At 38.5% G+C, this 22110-nt stretch overlaps 1 protein-coding gene across 1 annotated transcript in view; it reads left to right on the forward strand.

The window, feature by feature from the left end:
- LOC136866730 (trypsin) overlaps positions 1–22110 on the forward strand; it is a 142205-nt gene that overhangs the window by 31816 nt on the left and 88279 nt on the right. The window contains exon 3 of the mRNA XM_068226825.1: positions 6024–6232. Within this exon, the coding sequence (XP_068082926.1) occupies positions 6024–6232 (209 nt within the window). The remainder of the gene's footprint in view (positions 1–6023; positions 6233–22110) is intronic.

Below are 22110 nucleotides of genomic sequence, written 5' to 3' on the forward strand. Positions count from 1 at the left end.
TCAACGCTGCCCATTAAGAAAGAAAAAAGAATGACCTGAAGATGTGCGACTATATGACTCAAGAATTCAGAGGATTCTATAGTGATTTGAAGTGATTCATCTCCAAATACGTAACACTGTATTAAACTGTGAAAATGTGGTTTAGACCCTTATTCCATGATTTTAAGATGAGAAATGGCTTTTTTACTACATTAAGAAGGTTAATTTGTGATCATTCGGTTTTCAAGTGGTCTTTAAGCATTCAGATTTATTTCAAAATATATATTTCTCATTTTCTCATTATTCAGACGTTTTTTCTGTTTCCCGAACATTTTAGTTTTGTGACATAGACCCTTATTCCGGGGGGGACCTTCAACTGTTAACTGAACGTCATTGTCTTAGTTGTTAGAATGATCCAAAATTTCACCTTATTTTCAATTAATACCATCTTCACACTCTTCTCCGTTACTTATCAGTTGCAAATCAGAGATGACATAGTTGAAATGTTACTAAGTGACTGTAGTTCTATTAAAATACTGGACTCTCTCCAACAGAGGAGGTGTAATTCTTCCATGATTCATTTCCATCTACAACAAATGTCAGGTTATTTGCAGTGGATGAAATGGAAACCGGAATTAATATTGAGGCGGGAAGTTGTTTATACGTCCAATAAATTTTGTGAAGTTGTATGTGCTAAATCTGTATCCATTTCACAATTCAGAGTTCAAAATTTTTACTGTTGTTACGGGGATACCCGTGGAGCAGAAAGAGGTTAAAGAAGGTGCCGGGGTGAATGGGTCTATCTACATTATCAAAAATAATTTAAAACTTGAACTCAAGGTTGTATTTCTTCAAAAATAACAACTTAAATTTTCACTTAGCGAACATAACAACATGTCAGGTACAAAAGCAAATAAGGGTGGAACACCCCAAGAATAGGGAATTTAACAATTTCGGGCTTCAAGCCCTCGATTTACAGTTTCTGAGCTACGAGCTCAGCTTTACAAAATTTAAATTAAAAAAGGAACAATTTAGTCAAGGGCAGAAATCCCCTAATTCAAGAGCACATGCTCCCTAAATTACAATATCTAGCTTTCCAGAGGCCCTCTTTACTATTACAAAACTTTGAAAAGAGCTAACAGGCTCTCAGTTTATTCCAGGCTACTCAAGGCAACATTACATCAAAATCTTACAGTCTCTGGCCCCTCAAGGCACGAATTACAAATAGAAATAGTTTTACACACGGGTATCTGGTACTCAACCTACAGTGCCTTTGCGAGAAAGAACAGGTTAAATAAACGGCCCGAACACAAACTGAATGGAGGCGTACACTGCGCTCCCAGGTAATGAAAAATTAAAACCTACTGGGCTCTCGGCCGATGAAACTGGGGCTAGTCCCAAACTACTGAGGTGGCTTGCATGGAGATGACATTAATACATTACAGGATAAAAACAGTTACTAAATCGTAGTCACATCAAACCAATATGAAGGGGAGCTCGAGAGAGTAACTCAATCTATATCGCCGATTTACAGTTAAATTCCTTACATTAGCCGAAAGAAGATTTACATTTTAGAAAATTTTGTTACATAGTGAAAGATTCGGGCCTTCCCCTCGGATAAAGCTGCGGAGGTAGCAAGGAAGATAGAATTTATGTGGCCATTACCTTATAGATTTTCTGCCGGCCGAAGAAGGAGGCGCCCCGCCTCCTGCGTTTACAACACACTTAGAAAGGCGACGATCAATTGACAGGAAACCCGAAAAGGCGAAACTTATATACCTTCAGGGAAGGTTCGAGAGGATTCTGGGCTAATCCGTACACACCCTCTCAATTTTATTGGTTGAATTTAAAAGTTACACTCAAAATCGAACAAGAAGCTTGTGATAGGCTGAAAATTAATTACAGACATTTTTCATTGGCCAGATTCAAAACTGGCAGAATGAGGCAGAAGTGTTGCAAACTTAGAATTACAAGAAAAAAAAACAAATGAAATTTGGGAAAACCTATAAACACAAAATTTCTTTCAATAACAACTTCCTTTACCTTGCACCAGAGTGCATGATCATAGTTTTTTGGTAGTGACATCTGTGGAAAAATATCCAAACTTCTTGATGTATAACCAAACAAAGAAGGTGAAATTCAATCAGTTTAGGAAACTTCACAATAACACAATTACTTAATATTTCAGTAGTGAAATCTTCTAATTAAAGTTCCAACTTCATGTGGTATCAGTTTCACCTTTTGATCGATAGAGGAGTTTATTAAGGCGCTTATTTTGAATGCGCGGAGTTGAGGTGTACCTCCCGGTACAATTGTTAATGCTGTTGTTGTCATGTGCGAATGATGATTGTGTTTTGCATTGCATTGTGTTTTTCTACAAGTGATTAACGCTTTTATTTTGTTCTTTCTTTGCAAGGAAACTCATATATATTTCTTCTTCATTATAATGTTAACTGAACATTATTGTCTTGGTCATTAGAATGATCCAAAATTGCACCTGATGTAGAGTTAATACCATCTTTACACTCTGTCACGTTAGTTGTCAGTTGCAAGTCAGACAGGACAGACGTGACATGATGAATTGTGAATGGTGAAAACCAAGTAGTTTCATTAGTATTTAAGTCCAATGGCGCTAAAGAACTATAGCTGATTAAATCAGAGGATGAAACGCAGTCTTTATCAGCCTTCGTTTATTTTTCAGGACTTACCTGAGAAACGTTGTCCATTTTAAAGTTATTTGATGCTTACATCAGTATGGTACAATTACGAGATCCGTTCATGGTATGGCCTGCAGAAGAACTAACTTCGATAACAAATGCGAACTGTGCCTGTTTTCGAATAATTATTTCACTCATCCCTGAAAAACTAGATAAGTCATTTTTTGAAATGTTTAAATTTTTGTGGTAAACTACTAACTTTAGTACTCTCCATCCTTTGACAATAACAGGATAAATCATATCTTCATACTACTAATATTATTGATATTATTTTATAAATATACCTATCATATTACAGTACAAATTAGCATGTTGTAAACAGCCACTGTTAAGCAATGCCCAATAGCTAAACAATAATAATAAAATGGTTTTCTTGTAAGACAGATAAATTAATAGCGTACAATTTCGTACCGACATTTCTACCTTGCAATAACAATATGCACCACAAAAATTTAAAAAATATGTTTGGCAGGAATAACAAACTGTACCATCTTGATCTTTTGCAGAAAGTAAGCAAATACTGGGGCTTAGTATATGAACTGTGTGAACAACATTGTGATCTTTACCATGTTACTACATACAAAAATCGAGTAAAATCCCTAGTGGATTTTGTCTTGTAAACTGAAGTGACCGGAATGTGAAAGCGTAGTGACGGTGATAACAATGACTTGTGCGCATTTCAATCAATTAATTAGTATTGAAGTAATTGAAGACAATCCTACGCTTACCAAGCTAAGTGCTAAACGGTATGCTTCTCCCGTACAATTTATCCCTTTGCACTGATGTTGTTAATGCAACTAAGGCTCTATAAGATGGGTATGCTTAGCCGCCATTTTGGTTCATACATGGCGCAATGGGCCATGTGATCAAACTCTAGTTTCTCCTACGAGCGCTCGCTTCGTCATATTGAACGTATTGCTTTAATCACCGCGTGCAGGGACAGAGTAGTGTCATATTTGTGTGGATATTTATTACATAATGGTGGGTTGTTTTGCACCTAATATCTCTACTGCGGGATACAGGTTGTTTAGATTCCCTTCTGGTCTGCATTATGCATCCACTCCCTATGCTACACCTTCTAATTCAACTGCTGACCCTAAACCTGCATCCAGCTCCCACTGACACTTCTACACCCCTTAATTCAGTCACATTGATCATTCAATATTCAGTTCTGCCCTCAAAGTCCGGGAACAGGAGTTCAACATCCAAGCACCACAGGTACAATATTTTTCAAAACTAACTTCATATGGCAGAAATAATTTGTTTAACGTTGGTGGTAGTACAACAAATGCATTTTTGTAAACTAAGATCTGTGGTAGGCTTACATGCAGACAGGTACATGACATTTCAGCGTTATTTTTGTTCGATGAATATTTTTCTTGTTATTTCGACAACATTGAAAATAGCGCCGAATCAATTTTACGCAAGTGTGAAATACCGACTGAGATCATGTGGTATCAAAATCTTCTATCACAATTTATATATCTTCGACACTGACCGATTACCTCGTCAAATTCCACGATTTAAAATTGACAGTAGCCTATATCAATACCACGGTGTCCCTCATTTCATTAGACGGTAGCGCGGCGCATAGCTTACGAACAACCTGTCTACTTATCAATAATATAATAGTAAAACAACGATTTATTAGTAAGCTATTTCTTCTAATATTTCTCCAGTGAGAGTACATGCCTAGTTTGTTTGTTTATTAAAAGGCAAATTATCAACGACCTTGTTTTTATAATCACCGTCTCGAGTAAAAATTACACAATAATGTACGAAATTCACTAATATTTATGTTGTGTAACCGTTTGAGTAATACTGAGAATGAGTATTTTTACAGTATGTTAGTTTAGCCTTATTTTCTAGCGTCGAGAACAGTAAAAAAGAGGAATATATAAGGCTGGGGCAGTCAACCGCCTTACTAACATAGTGCAGGAATGAACCATAATGGCGGGCGAGCATACCTAGTCTTTAGAGAGCCCTAAATGCAACTACCGACTCAATAACGGTTGCTTCGTCTCATCTGCTGCCACTCATTTCCACTGGATGACATTACAGTTATAACTCTTTTCAACAGCTCATCTATGTACAGTGCATAAATAATATTATAATTTTGTCTGTACACTTGAAAGTGTTGTCTCTTACTTCCTTTGTATCTCGGATTAGGTATACAGATGTCTAAAATAGGTTGCGTTCCATTATTGTTTGTTTGGTTTTTTGTACGTTCTTACGCCATCACGGAAAAACTGAACACAATATACCGAGATCATGTATTTATTAGAGGTTAGTTATACCTGGGTTGTGCACTAGATACTCTAATATACTTTTTGGACAGTATTCACTGGCGTAACAGTATTGCAGAAGCCAAAACAGGAATTTTTTCCTGTTAATATTAGCTGTATCGAATATCTGAACCAGAAAATATAATGTGATTGGTTTTATGTACCACTAGTTACATTGTTATAGTATTCTGAGATGCTGATGTGCCAAAATTTTGTCCCGAAGAAGTTCCTTTACGTGCCAGTAAATCTACCAACACGAGACAGACGTATTTGAGCACCTTCAAATACCACCAGCCTGAGCCGTGATCGAACTTCTCAACCTGCGCTCAGAATGCCAGTCCTCTACCGTCTGAGCTACAGCCCTGCAAAATATAATATCCAATACTTTATATTTACCGTACGAAGAATAATAATGGAGATATTATTAAACATTTCCGCAAAATTCCAATATTTCTGGAAATATCGGTTCTATTTAAAAAATCACACCTAACAAATAAAATCGATTTCAAAAATATCTCATACATTCTCAGTGTGCGAGGTATGATGAAAAAGATATTCATGAAGTTTAGCTTTTTTGCTATGTCCATCAATGGTGAGTATAGCTGTTTAGGAAATATTATTCAGTCAATGTTCGTTTTTACAACCTGAAAAATCTCAAGGTAATTAGCTCCTATTGATCAGAAAGACAATGTAGATAACGGTGGACATTAGAAGAAAAAAGTGAGGAATGATTACTCGAAGCATCATGAGAAAATATCATAAAGTGGGGGGTGGGAGTGGATTTAAAATCATATGACTCAAATGCCGTAATACCGTCGATCCGGAAGAAGATAAACGTGATGAAGTATAATACCTAAGACATACCAATAACTGATTGATTATTGTTGTGCGTTGAGGTGTGCTTTGTCTCTACTCTAAACGGCAATACCGCTGCAATTTCAAAACTAACCTGTCAATAGCTAGTGTTGAATCCACACAAGAACTGTGACTTCTTCTTCACGAATATTTTTCAGTTAACAAATTAAAATCATTGTATTTCCAGGTTACGAGGCGTACCCATTGAGAAACAATTCGTGGTGGCACTTGGTGTGTACAATCGATGTCAAATTGATTCCACCAGTAAGGAATTCACTGTATCAAAAGTGGTGCTGCATCCAAAGTACGGGCAGAAAAAGGAATACTTCGACATTGCTGTCGTAACACTTTCTAGCCCTGCTTCATCTTTTACTAGTGCATGTCTTCCTGCTCCCGGTAAGTGTAATGTACAGTTCAATTTTGTTGTTATCAGTATGATCCCATTCTATCCAGTGTTCAACTTTTCATCGCTGAATAATAATTACAGATTTACAGTACATATCATACCAATCCTAGACAACTTATTAAGCTCATGTCTTGGACTTCCTTTACGTTCTCACCCTAAACACTTACCTCCAAGATAATCCTAAATGATTCCTGGATTATACAACTTGTGTCCTTTCAATCCATCTCTTTCTCAAATCATATTTGGTGAAATTAATCTCCTCTCACCGTGAGTAATACTTCATTTGTATACAATTCGACCCATCTCCCTGCTTAAATTCCAGAGAAATAAAACGAAGCGTGTTATTAGAAATACTGCGTTCAGCCGCCGTTGGAAAACCGATCAACAAACCCACCGAATCAAATATTGCACCAGATGAGATAAATTCATTTTTTTCTGCTGATAGAGTACACCCATATCCCGTAGTAACACACAACTCTATCACTGAAATACTAAAGCAACAAATACCACACAGTCCACTATTAGCCAGCACGAAGTAAAGAAATCCCAATTTTCCATCAGTTCAAATGCCAGAGGCAGCTATGATACTTGTATTTTTCTTCTAAAAGGATTACAGATACAGTACTCCCAATCGCCGTGCACATATTTAATTGATAGATACACATATGAACCTTTTGAACACTCTGGAAAGAAGATCTGATAATTCCCCCTACCGAAGAAACCCACCATCTGATTAGCGTGACGTTTCAATTATAGGAGCATTGTTTAAAGTTCTTAAAAATGATTTTCCAACACGTGTTAGAATTGCTGAACAAACATATCCTCTCCAGTCTGGCTTTACAAAATGATACAGTACTGAAACAGCCTTACTGAAGATTAAAGATGACGTACGATAAGCCACTGATCGAAGTCAAGTTCGGATCCTTACCCTTCTTGACTTCAGTATTGCTTTCGATACCTTAAATTCAGAGGTTCTTTTGTTAAAATTACAAGCCGTGCATTTTAGCGCGATGCTATTCTAGTTCTTTTCTTATCTCACATACCGCAGGCAGCGAGTTGTCGTTAACGAGAGTAAATCTCAATGGAATGTAAGAAAAACTAGAATCCCTCAACGCAGTGTCCTAGCCCCAATTGCTTTTAGTTTTTATTTAAATGACATCTCAAATGACTTAAATTGTTCAAAAGGTGACTGTCTTGAAATATACTGCCATTCCCCAGTTAAAAACGTCCATTTGGCAATAATGCAAATTAATGACAATCTCAACAATTACACAATATGCCGGCAAAGTTGTTTTCATTATAAATTCGAATAAAACCCAAGAGATATTCGTTGCACAAACTAGACTCAGATTTAAACTCAAAAGCAGAAATATCCCCAACCTAGGGAAATCCTGCGTACCATTGTGACTGAAAATCTAAATTGGAATGGACATGTAACAAGAGCATGCAGGAAAGTACATGTTTCGCTTCAACCTAGACAATAATGGAGATATTATTATTATTATTAAGCTTTTCCGCAAAATTCCAATATATCTGGAAATATCGGTTCCATCTAATCTCCTACTAAATTTATAGATTGGTTCAGACACATACTCCTGTTATTTAATTGTTGTGATATTGCACTTATCGACGAGGTTATTGAACAGACCAGTAATATACAAAAAGCATTACATTCATGCATAACATCCATTTTTTGATAAACACCCTATTTTGAAAGACTAGGCTGGTTAAAATTTGACGAAATACGTAAGTTACACACAGCAACTCTAGTTTATAGACTGTTGAATGAATAACAAACACTACCTTTCTTCTTTGTTTAACTCACTTTCCTCCTTTCACGACCATGAGAAATATTGCTAGTCCCATGCCATTGCCATTCCCAACAAAACTACTATACTCAACCAGTCGTTCCAACTGTCGGGTGGCAGACTCTGCTTTGCTAGTTACTTTACGTCGCACCGACACAGATAGGTCTTATGGCGACGATGGGACAGGGAAGGGCTAGGAGTGGGAAGGAAGCGGCCGTGGCCTTAATTAAGGTACAGCCCCAGCATTTGCCTGGTGTGAAAATGGGAAACCACGGAAAACCATTTTCAGGGCTGCCGACATTGGGGTACGAACCGGCAGACTCTGGAAGTCTGGCCCAGTGAATATTAGAAAATCTACGAATTTGAAAACATTTATGTCTACTTGCCGAAATTATTTCCTAAAACTGTCTGTAAGAGAGGACCAGGAGCCCTAACCTCGCCATTAATAAATTACTACTACTAATCTGTAACACCACGTAGAAAACCCTTCTACTCTATTCTATGTTTTACTTCCATACAGTTGCACGCTCCCAAACAAATTGTTCTGAAAAATAACGTTACTCAACATATACCGATATCTGAGATGAGCAAGTTTATTTTCTTCAGAAAAAGATCTTTAGCCAAGTTTTATACATTTTACAAGACCCTGATTGCATGGGATAGTACTATGTACTTGGTAGTATTCATCCGATTCAATCTAGATCACATTCCTCTATCTAATCTTTTCATTCCTTATTCGATATTACAATATTTCAATATGCAGTACTAAACGTAGTGAAGTACTTACCTGAATTCTGTTTGCATGAAGGAGCTGTACCAAATGAACTGAGAGTTTGTATAGTAGCTCCAGAGTGCAAAAACTAAAAATAGGATTTTTTAAACAATTTGTTTTACGTCACGCCGACACTGATAGCAGATCAAATAATTACAGGCCAGTCAGCTTGACGTTCGTTGCATTTAAGTTCTGTAATTAAGGAAGACCACAGAGCTAAATGTTATAGGAATAGTCTATTGTGGATGCTATATTTTTCATTCACACAGACCTGCAGACTTAGTGCTGGAAGGTATTACAGTCTACGGTATAATGACGATGTAAGGTTTTAAACACAAGTTTCTCTTTAAAGTTTAGATATTGGAAACCATTTAGTTTTTGAATACAGAGTGAATCCGGTACGCCGATTTTTTTCTTGAACATAATACGCAACGTCCTATGATTAAATATCTGTTAGTCGTATCTTTTACATCTCACTGCAATTTTTTGAAGACAGCGCAAAGATGGTACAAGAGGTAGTAAGTGAGGACAATCTCGGGAACACTGTACCCTTTTATGTATAACGGAGTCCTATTATTTAATCAATTTTGTAAGAACAACCTAGACATCTTTGGGTAACACAAAAATACTCCCAGCGGGATACGAACATACGCCAAAGTGTCTATTTGCCCTTAGTTGCGGCGCCAAATTTATGTACCGTACCCAGGGGTGAATACCCTCTAGGACGATGCCTCCATTCCTGTAAGAACATCCGACTAACGCAGGGTTGGGCAGAGTGTGGGTTGGTTGTCGGTTGGGTCAGGATAAAAGTCGAAGTTCTACTCTAAAATATCTATCAATGACAGGAAATGGAGGTATAACACGATTGAGAAACAATCATAGGGGGTAAGATGGATTTATTGATAAATATCCCCGATCATATTACGAGAAAACAATTAAATCAAGAACAAATAAAGTGTCAAATGAATTCAAAATATGGAAAATAAAGGGAAATTAAAACATTACTAGAATGATAATACAAAATTTAAAATCAAAAATCTCAAGTTCAATAAAGAACACTTATATACATCAAGACTGAGTTTCTTCTTATAGTCCAATGTTTATATTTTATGGCAACAAGTGTACGCAAACACTGACATGTGGTATTTCCGTATGGAGTTACACACTATCGCATCACAACGAAACGGTTTCCAAATTTAGTTATTTCCGAGAGTCGCCGAAGTATTACCGTTAAATAAAAGTTACATTATAAAGAAAAGTTACGACGAAAAGGAAAATAATTAAGACGCAACGGACGCTATGTAATTTATGCAAAATACTAGGGGCAAATCTTACACTATATTTACAACAATTTAAATAATCAAACTAGACACATCTATATACATCGGATATCGAGTAAAGTCTTAAATGCTACACAGATTCTAATGTGAAACCCGGTTCAATGCAAAAGATCTAGACAGAACTAGATAAACCATCAATACTTCAGCACTCGGGCTGTTCCCTTTTAAAACAACGAGACAAGGTATACAATCACAAATAACAATGTAAAACATCATCCTGTAAGAGAAAAACATATAAATAACCCTTGATATCACGAAGAAAGCAATGGGCAACATTGCCTCCTTCTGCTGCATTTGAGCGCTCAACAGCGCGGTCATCCGTCATGTACTTCCGAGTAGATTACGAGCTGAAAAGAAATGTTGAACTCAACACTATGCTAAAGTTTGTATTCTGTCTCCCGAGGCTGTCACAAAGAAATATGGTCTCCTTCACACCTACAGATAAACCCAGGCCAGAAATCAGCTTGCCATGAGATAACGCCTTTCGCCGGCTACACGGAAACTCACGTATATTCATTCCTTCTTAGCATGCTTTTACCATTGAATATCATCAGACTCAATAGTCTGGAATTAATACTGGCCATTCTGATCACAATATACACTCAGAAGACACTTAGCAGGCACACACATCTGCACAATATTCTTTCTCTTGTCAGGCATACAATCAGCCTGCATCAATTCATTATAATTCAGCATGCAATCCTTATCTCATTATATCTCATAAATCCCATTGGTCTTTCACAATATGAGACTCAGTTCGTGTCCTTTACAGACCATCAGGTAAAACAGAATCCAACTTAACTCAAAGATCATATTTTAACAACGACGTTCTGCAGCTCCTTCAGTCAGCTTCCATGAAATCATGCGTCATGCAGAAATATCTATACCTGTCTCTCTGAATAACCGAAATGAAATGAACTAATACGTACTGAACGTTGTATAAAGATGAACCTGTCAATCTAGCCCTTCTAGCATATAAATATAAGGAAAACTCGGAATATCCCATACTAAGTAACATATGTACATAAACAACAACTAATCCTATCAATCCCTCATTTTCCCAATCATCTAATCATAAAGCAAAATGAAAATAAAATAAACATGCATTATTCTCATATCCGAATCTATCATAGTAACAAAATTAAACAAACACATGCCGTCAGGCTTACTTAACATGAAAATTAAAAATTCTATCTACACTGCCCTAGTACCTTAACATAATTTACGTATCATGCCATAAATAACACATGCGCCTTAACTGAATCGACGACTCTCGGGATACCAGGATAGCAGCTTACATTCCCGCTGATTTAGGGATTTACACCATGTTAATCACAGCATTAACATGTGAGAATGCACTTCTTTCTTCTGCATGCATCGCCATCATCTTGCTGGAAAATACTCCACTGGAACACAGAAGACTATGGTTGACAATATCTTCGCTGCTTAATGCTACGAGCCGAAATACTCTTTCTCTTTACAAGATCAGCTAAACACACTGATATAATTATAATACACTTAACTTAAAGGGTGAGAATACAGTTTTAAAAGCAGCACACGGTTCGCTACGGAAGTTCCCCGCGAATCGCGCCAGTCTCGAAGTAGTGAAACAATAGCACGTCTCCACTACACTTGCTACACATCGGTCACTAAGCACCGTCTTTATATATTGAAAGTAAACTCTGCCAAAATATACTATTCCATTTACTCAAGAACAGTAAAATCTTCCAACTGCACAATTTAAAATATCATTTAGAACCAGATACTGTTACTGGAATCACGATCACCAATTCAGAGTTTGTGCTTCCGCACTCTCCAAGCATTTAACACAGAGTGACGCTCTTCAGAGCTTGGGTTACTGAGGAGGCTTCGGTGACGCCATATTAATACTGGGGTTCCCGGGTGTCTGAACCAACCACCAATCAGAAAATTCGTCGTATATGATGACACAATATTATTTGTGATACATTCACAAAACACAGCTCAAACACTAGCAAATCGCTTCCACCAATTTTTATATTACTTTTCCAAATATATCTGACTTCTGAAACTGTGGAAAACCGATTACTGACATAAACTGGCTTTAGCAACTGAGCACGTTGGTCATTCTGGAATTAAGATTCGGCGCGGTGTAGCCTCCATGTTTCCCAAGTCCTTAATTTCCATTGGCTGAAATATATTGCTTGGTCAGCATCTAATACACGTGTAGATCCTTGCCAGCGCGTGGTTACGCCATCCTTTCTCACGGTCATACGGAAATATGAAGCAATGTCCAGCGACTCACTGTCTTGCTCAACATCCGGTATCAACTATCTTGGGATACGATGCTTTAACATGTTAGACTGTAACTTTTATGAATAAATTTTACATATTGGGTCAAATAATATTCTAATTATTATTATGGGCCGGCAGGATACGGCTCAGTACTGTACATATTATTTCCACCTCTATAGCTGTCACTAGGGAATTACTTATCTGATTTGCCAAAGATGCCATTTTATTTTAGTATAAAAGGGCGTCGCGGTATCATAGAAGAATTGGTGGGTTAAGACCAATTACGGGCATATACATTCACCGCTAGTTTGTTCAGTCACATCACTTCTACATTGATAGAAATATGTTTTGTACATTACTTTGTACTCTAAAGGCGACGACGACTCTTAGACCGTTCGCTAAAGGCCTGAAATCTGCCTATAAGGCTATAACACATCTGCAATTTTTCGAAGTGAGAACTTTTGCTCTCTTAGTGAATTCAGACTTATACTGTAATGCGTGAACTTGCAGTTTTTAAGTAGCAGTGTGAAATTATGCACGATAGATACACCGGGCTTCCCAGAGCAGTATGGGTTCAAACCCTCCTTCATTCATGACTTCATTTACTTTCATTTCGACCCAGGTGGCATCCATTATGAAGATTTGACTTTTCTGAAGCCGGCGAAAGGCGTTATCTCATGGCAAGCTGATTTCTGGCCTGGGTTTATCTGTAGGTGTGAAGGAGACCATATTTCTTTGTGACAGCCTCGGGAGACAGAATACAAACTTTAGCATAGTGTTGAGTTCAACATTTCTTTTCAGCTCGTAATCTACTCGGAAGTACATGACGGATGACCGCGCTGTTGAGCGCTCAAATGCAGCAGAAGGAGGCAATGTTGCCCATTGCTTTCTTCGTGATATCATGGGTTATTTATATGTTTTTCTCTTACAGGATGATGTTTTACATTGTTATTTGTGATTGTATACCTTGTCTCGTTGTTTTAAAAGGGAACAGCCCGAGTGCTGAAGTATTGATGGTTTATCTAGTTCTGTCTAGATCTTTTGCAGTGAACCGGGTTTCACATTAGAATCTGTGTAGCATTTAAGACTTTACTCGATATCCGATGTATATAGATGTGTCTAGTTTGATTATTTAAATTGTTGTAAATATAGTGTAAGATTTGCCCCTAGTATTTTGCATAAATTACATAGCGTCCGTTGTGTCTTAATTATTTTCCTTTTTGTCAATAATTAGCCTTAGTGTGTTAATCTGATACACAGTAGACCGACCTTCTCTGAAAACTGCCTGTTCTTGACGTAGTCTCCTGTCTGCGGTTCTGCTTATTCTGTTAAGTGCCTCCTGTCTGCGATAGACCGCAGTATTTTTCTGTAGCGGTTATCTCCCTTAGCCTTTAAAGATCCCTCTTTGCCACAAGGCAGTGGTTTCTTCTATGTTTATTCCCAATAAGAAGAACTGCCTCCACCGCCAGCTTTGCCGTACCAAAGGACTCCTTCTCCGCCGTTGCTGCCGTTGAGGTCTTCACCAGAGCCCCGTTAGCCGTCACTTTTCAGGGTTCCTGTAGGGCATTCACAGGCAATCGCCTACTTCATGCCGGTGACCACCTCCCACGACTTGGACGAGGGGATGGCCTTGCGGTGAGAGCGACCTTTGCCTATACTTCTCACGCTCTCGAATCCAAAACAGTCTGAAGTACCAAAACGCTGGCTACTTCGTCGGGAAAATTGGTCGAAGTTATAAATATTCACATTGATGGCCGATGAGATGCTGGTGTCTGTCGACGACCACGTTCAACTACAATTGAAATTCTGGCTGCTATAGAGGAAACACTACCTTCTTCCTCCCAAATCCCTCGCCTGAAACAGGTCCCATGGTGAACCATCGGAATTGCAGTACCGGTAGCCATACGCGTTCGCCATCATCGTCGGAATCCTACTATAGCAAACCACATTACCTTTAGCATTAAACATCTACCTGCTAAAGCCCGCTTTTTATATTCGATAGAGTAAGAAAACTAACTGAGGAAGAGCGTGTCTTCCACGACGTCTTCATAAGTGTCGATAAAACTCCGCCGTGAGTATATACCACACCAACAGTACCTGGAATCTCCATTAATGGATATATAGTTACGATTCCTTCAGTTATTGCAGATCAAATCGCGTCACATTTCGCAGGTCCATTCAGCTTTGGGAAATATGACCCTCCATTTCTGTATTTTAAGCGCGAGGCAGAGGCTCACTACCTTGCTTTCGCCTCAAGTGCTTCGCATTCCTATAATGTGCCTTTCATGGAATAGAACTTTCAGAGTGCACAGCCTAGCCACAGAATCTTTTACGAAAAAGACGGCAGCAGATACTCAACACGTACGCTGCCAAAATTCGTGAAATGCCGCTACCTCCAAGCTATCAATGCCTATTTGATGCCTAATACCATCAGATGTATGAAAACCGGCCGAATGTCACACGCCCGGTTGAGATTATATTTGATTGCAGGTGTTGTGAGTTAGATGTGGCTGTTAGTGGCTGTCTTCAGAGGACCCTTAGTAATGCACCTCCGTGGCTAGTTCCTCGACCGAATATTCGGCTATATCTACTCCGTGGAGGTAAGTGAACATGGATACCTCTGTTCATTGGAGGTTATTTCCACGACTGCGTTCACCAGTGTCTACATCTAAGAAGCTCTGCATTTTGCGTTGAGACACGGACAAGACCACTTTCTAATGTGTACCGGCCCGTTAAGTTCTCCGCAGTCTATTGATTCCCAAAACACCCACTGGTAGAGTAAATTCATGACATTCTAGCCGTGTTGTACAATGCTGGTACGCGAATCACATTCGCCTGGTTTCCAACCACGTAGGTATTGCGGGGACGAACTTGCGGATCTAATTGCGAAAGAAGCGGTACTTTTACCACCTATACCTGTGAACGTACCTGCTACCGATATTTGTTCTCAGCTACGTCGAACCATCTTGGCGTCCTGGGAATCGGAGTGGCTATCCTAACTCCCAACATGTTGAGAGAAAATAAGACAACTGCTGTGGGGTAGTCCCTTTTCCAGCCTTCTCGGAGAGAGGCCGTAGTTTTGTGTAGGCTGAGGGCAGGTCATGGACGATGTACGCACTCGTACCTCCTAAGGTTGGAAGATCCCTCAGTGTGTTCATGTGGTTCTGAATTCACCGTGGCCCACATCCTCACACAGTGCCCCGATCACTCTAGCCCTAGACAGAACCTCGGCCTGCACGCAACGCTCGAACTCGTACTAGCCGATGACGAGAATACTGCTGATCTCGTCATTCGCTTCATGTGTGGGAGTGGTTCGTTCAAGCGTATATACATTCTGTTTGTTTTAATTTTTAGTACAGATTATAATCCCCTTGTTTAATAAATTATAGTATATTTTCATTTCTTCCGCCATTTAATTTGTTCAGAGAGGATTGCTACCTAGTTGAATCTTTTAAAAGAAAAATCACCACCACTAAATCAAACCTTTTTTCAAGGATGAATTTTTTTGTTTTCAGAACCTAACCTCCATTTGACACCTTCAGAGGAGATAAAAGAGCACCCAGTATGTGAAATTACAAGCCTTGTACGGTGAATGGTTTTGGAGGGACGATTTCTTTCTGCCGTTGAGGTCTTCACCAGAGCCCCGTTAGCCGTCACTTTTCAGGGTTCCTGTAGGGCATTCACAGCTACCGTAGCAGCCATGGGGCACACACCGTCCCCACTATTTCATCCCCTGTTTCTAAATCCTCACAATGAGCAACTGACCTAGAAAAGCAACAATTTGAACTTCCTACATTTTGAAGTTTTATTATTATTATTATTATTATTATTATTATTGTTGTTGTTGTTATTATTATTAACAAATACATTGCAATTGGGGAATATCTAGGTGTCAATGGTCACTTACAGTACTGTGATAATAAGGTAAAGTTAACAGATGAGTACAACAATGAGTACAACATGCAATTCCCTGGGAATAGAATACTGCAAGAAATACGACTAGTTTAACATTCTAAATCAAGCAGAAAAGTCACAAATTCAGTGTCCGTTATTTACAACATTAAATTTTCAATTTACACTAGCACTGATGATCTTAAATGATTTGATACCGGAAGGGAATGTGTCAGAGACTGCTGCAGGTAATTTGTTACAATCCCTTATGGTCCTGTTTACGAAGGAAAACTTACCCACATCCGAATGCTGGTTTCTGGCCCTAACGTTTTGCTTGTGATCAATTCGCGACAAGTACGAGGGAGGTTCCAACCTATTCCTAATATTGCTCAAGGCAGCCGTTCCCGTATAGCTCTTATAAAGAACTCACAGACGAGCTCTAGTTCTTCTAAATTCAAGACTTTCACAATTAATGGTATTCCTCCTATTCGCGGTTATGGAACGCATCGCTCTTCTTCGAAATTTTTCTAGGGAATTTATCAAACCTACCCTGTACGGATCCCAGCACGCAGATCCATATTCGAGAATCGGTCTTACCAAACATCCATAAGCTTTACTTTTGGCACCAGAATTAACCTTCTTGAGACTCCGCGTAATAAAAGGTAATGATCTCCAGGATTTCTTAACTATATTCTCCACTTGCTCTGACCAGTTTAAGTCTTTTCGAATAGTAACACCTAATTATTTACAACTATTAACTTCAACAACACTTCCCCCCCACCCCCACCCCCACCCGGAAGTTCGTAATCGTTCTTTCCTGTCTTTCTTTTTTACTGCAACACAATTTCTTGCATTTTTCCGCTTTGGATATTCATTCTATTTTCACGCGCCCATTTTTCAATCGGATCTAAATCCTGCTGAAGCAATAGTTCGTCCTCCTCTGTCTTTATCTCCCGGTATATGATGCAATCGTCGGCAAAGAGGCGCACTTCCGATTTGATCGAATCAGTCATTTTCGGAGATACAGTGATGAGTCCGTGAGTTTTCGTTTTTATACAGTGTGTATCCGGAAACGACCGAGTCAAAAGTTAAGCAAAAATCTACTCATTTAAGTCCGTTTACCTGCACACGTTTCACAAGCTGCTAAATGGCGTCCCTCTGCGATTTTTACTTTAACTTTGGACTGCCGGCCGCAGTAGTGTAGTGGATTCGGCGTTGGTCTGCTAATCCCAAGTTAATGGGTTCGAACCAGACTGACGCCGGTGGCTTTTAAGGATGTTTAAAGGTAGCAACCTTATGTCGCTGGCTTCCGGCACGTTAAAGAACTACTGCGGGACAAAATTCCGTCATCTCGGCGTCTGTTAAGAATGGACGGACGTTAAGAAACTTGGATTATTATCTTATGACCTGAACGTTTCCGGACTACGGTTCTTTATCTCAAATTGATGCATGGCCGTCTTTCAACATCCCTGAAAGTTTGTAACATTATCACGGATATACTCCGTATATCTAAGTACGTCCTCAGATAGATCAGAAAATCCTCCTTTCTGTTAAATCATTTTCAATTAATAAGAATAAGAATAATTTCTACTCAGTTGAATTAGTAAAATTTTAGGACTAATGTGCGAAAATGGAATTTGGATGAAAAAGAAATCACATGAAATCTATCAAGTTACAGAAAAAAATCACAGATACAATCAGGTAACGACGATTACAATTTTATGGTCACTTATATACTAGAATGGATAATAATTATTATAATTTACAAAACGATGGGAGATTACATGTTTATTACATAGCAAAGGTTTCGTACCTTCCCCGCGGATTAAACTGCTGAGCTAGCAAGAAATAAAGATGTTAAGTGGCCTTTACCATGTTGAAGAGCTGCTGCCGGATGAAAGAGGCGCTTCCCGCCTCCTGCTACACATCCATACACTATGCTAGATGTTGTTTGAGTGGCCGAGAGACAGGAAAATCACCAGTTTTTATACTCTCGGGGAAGATTCGAGACCTTTCATGAATAATTAAGACCCACCCACAGGCGTTTATTGGGTAGCTTACAGTTACACATCAAAATCGAAGAAGAAAGATACGATTAGTCAAAAATTAATTACAGAAATTCGGGATTGGTTAAGTTCAAAACTGGCGGAAAGAAAAGATTTATATTGTCAACCCAAAAATGAAAAAACGAAAAATTCGGTAAAGAACAAACTTATGAATACAAAATTTCTTCAAATAAAGTTCTTCCACTTCGCACCAGGGTGCATGTTCATAGTTTTTTAGTAGAGACATCTATAAGAGAATGTCCACACTTCTTGATCAATGGAAAACAAAACAAGTTGAAATCCACACAGTATTGACAACTTCGTAATCACAAAATTTACGGTAGGGACATCTTCTGAGAAACTTATGAGTTGATCCCGTTTTAAAAGTTCACAAATAAAATTTCAAACTTTGCCTAAAGGAAATCAATTAATACCTAAATGAAATTGGCATTCGTGAAGAAACCATTCAAGTTCGAATAGAATTCAGAATCTTCATTCACAACCACAAAGGCATACCCGACTATATAGAGGATGGACTGAACATTGTAAAAAGGAACACAGCGATAGGATGAAGAGAAAGCAAAAAGTGCTAATAAATTCACACGCGCTCTTTATTTTAATAATAATAATAATAATAATAATAATAATAATAATAATAATAATAATAATAATAATTGTACCGGGTGGTACACCCCCATGCCGCTAATTCAAACTTTGCGCCAGTTGAAACTCCTCTACTGGAGGAAGTCTGAACTTTATCTACTGTGTTAATTTTCAAGTTTCTCAGAAGATGTCACTTCTTGGAAATTTTGAAGTTTCTGAACTGGGTCGTTTTCGATGTATTTTTGTTTTGCCTGTAGTAAGAAGTGTGGACATTCTCTTCCAGATGGCACTACTGAAGAACTACAATTGCGCGCCCTAGTGCGAAGTGAAAGAACTATGTTTTTGGGGAAATTTTGAATTCATAAGTTTGTTCTTTGTTAAATTTCTTTCAGTTATTGTTTAAGTTGGCAATATTAACCCTTTCTTTCTGCCAGTTTTGGAACTGGCCAATCATAATTTTCTGTAATTAATTTTCCACCAATAAGGTGTTTCTTCCTCATCTAGTGTAGGGGTTTTCGTCGTTAACCAATAACATTTTTGTGGGAGGGTGTTCTCATTCCTGAAACGCCTCGAACTTTCCACGAGGGTATATAAACTGCTGATTTTCGGGTCTCCGGGCCACTTCAGTAACATCTATCAGTGCGTAAAGTACGTAGCAGGGGGCGGGAAGCGCCTCTTTCTTCGGGCAGCAGTTCAGCCACCAGGTAATGGCCGTTTAATAAATTCTTTTCTTGTCAGCTCAGCAGTTTAACTCTCGGGGCAGGTCCGAAGCCTTTCCACCATGTAACTTTTCCCCTAAAATGTAAAGACACTTAGTATCAATTCTATCTTTTAAAGTACATATTGGGATAGAGAGTGCTTAACCCTCTCGAGCTCCCACTCATATTGCATTGAGGTGAACTTATTTTCACAACCGTTTCTTCCTTAACGTAATGTAAATTGTTTCCTTCTAAAAGTCACCTCTTTAGTATGGGATTAGCCCTTGCAGTAACGGCCTAGTGCCAAGTAGGTTTTATATAAAGTGTATTAGGAGTGCAAGAACGCCTCCTCTCAAGTTGGTATTTTAGAGGCCATGTAATTAACCTGTTTCCTTACTTAATAGGCCTCAGTAGGTTGGGTATTTTACCCCTGTTTTCATGTCCTTGGAGGACAACTTGAAAGTGGAGTTTGGTGTGGCCTTGGATAGGCTCGTACTTAAGAGCAGGTTGCTCTTTCTAAAATTTTGTTTTCTGCGCGCCTCGAGGAGGCTTTACTGTGTAATTGGGAGCAAGTGCTCCTGGGCATGATAGGGGTCTTCTGCCCCTTTGTTGAATTGTGTATATCGTAAAGTTGGGCTTATAGCTCAAGAATTGTGTGTCTGGCTCTCGGAGCCCAAATCCTGTAATCACTGTAATTGTACATTTTCGAATTGTGTTTCGGCTACTGAGTACCTGTTCTATTTGTTATTTCTTAATCTTGAAAAGAAAATATAACCTTGTTAAATTTTATCTTAACTTTAATTTCGTATTTTGAGACCTGTTCACCCCCGCACCTTCTTTCACCTCTGCTAATCCACCAAACCACGGTAACAACAATAATAATAATAATAATAATAATAATAATAATAATAATAATAATAATAATAATAATAATAATAATAATAATAATAACCGAGAAATAATTCCGTAAGGGATCTTTTATGAATCCTAAAAACTATCGTCAAAAGGTAAATTCTTCATGTAGCTTACGATCTGATATGCATATTTTTAATCTCCTCCATTTTCTTGAGGAATGACAAAAACACTTGCCAGATGTTCCCAATAAAACACTAATGTTCTATATTCAGATATCTAACATAATTCATAAAATAAGGGAATTATCAGTACAACGATTCTACAAAGAAGGTGAAGTTCCTTGAAATATTATCGTCTGTAATATTTTTATGTCTCCGAACACTTTAAACTCAGATTATTTGCTGTTATCTGCCAGTTTAGACAGAAGGGAAAATTATCTCTCAATCTTCTCCAACATTAACTCCCATTATCAATTAAGAAGTATCTGACTGATATTTCCTCCCGCATAGATTTACAACTTCTGATAAATGAGAACGCTGTTCATCTTTTAGTTTCGTCTCATTAAGAAATAATTCTCTAATGCGATTTCATTTCTACTCCAGCTCGTTTCTCTGAGGTCATTAAAGATTAAATGGCCCACATCTTGAGAACGAAGAAGATCGTAAGTGCTTAAGAGTTGTCCATATGGACAATCAAACCTCCTGGAATGACCAGAGGCTATTAGTTTCAGTGATAATGATAAGTACTTCATTGGTGCCCAGTTGAAGTTACGGTTGTACTTCTAAATCTCTTGCCATACTTCCTTTGCATTTAGGCCACAGATTTAATAGATCAATCAGGGAACAGATCAGTACAATAATATACAAATATTATCCTAACTAGAGAAGTGATGGTTATTATAGATATAAGGAGTAAATCAAGGATGTTACTCTGTAGCTCAGTCCCAGTGAGAGCCGTCTTCTAGGAAAATGCTTCGCCGACGCTTTTATGACTGGGGAATAAAGTGCCATAAATTGTGCCACAGAGTTGAGGTTAAATGTAACTTTCGTTATTGTCTTCAACAATAACATTCCATTGTATGTACACTGCCCAACAATTGAAAACCATAACCGATTCATGTTTCATAATAACTGTTAGAATTTCACAGGACAGGTTTACGCTATGGTAACAGTACTGATCAAACAATTAGCATTACCTTCTCACTGGTCTAGGCGTAGTCTTTCTACACCTTTCAGACTGTGCTACACCCGAGAGATATATTGAGTGATAACGAGTAAGGTACGTCCGAGTATTCGGTGAAACAGTCGGTGCAACTTCAGCAGTAATAATAATTTCGTGTGGCAATTTCTAGCCGAGTGCAGCCCTTGTTAGGCTGACCCTCCGATGACGGTGGGCTGCATCTGCCATGGTTAGGTAACTGCGTGTTATTGTGGTAGAGGATAGTGTTATGTGTGGTGTGTGAGTTGCAGGGATGTTGGAGACGGTACAAACACCCAGCCCCCGGGCCAATGGAATTAACAATGAAGGTTAAAATCCCTGACCCGCACGGGAATCGAACCCGGGACCCTCTGAACCGAAGGTC

The sequence above is a fragment of the Anabrus simplex genome, chromosome 3, assembly GCF_040414725.1.
Source record: "Anabrus simplex isolate iqAnaSimp1 chromosome 3, ASM4041472v1, whole genome shotgun sequence".
Lineage (NCBI taxonomy): Eukaryota > Metazoa > Arthropoda > Insecta > Orthoptera > Tettigoniidae > Anabrus > Anabrus simplex.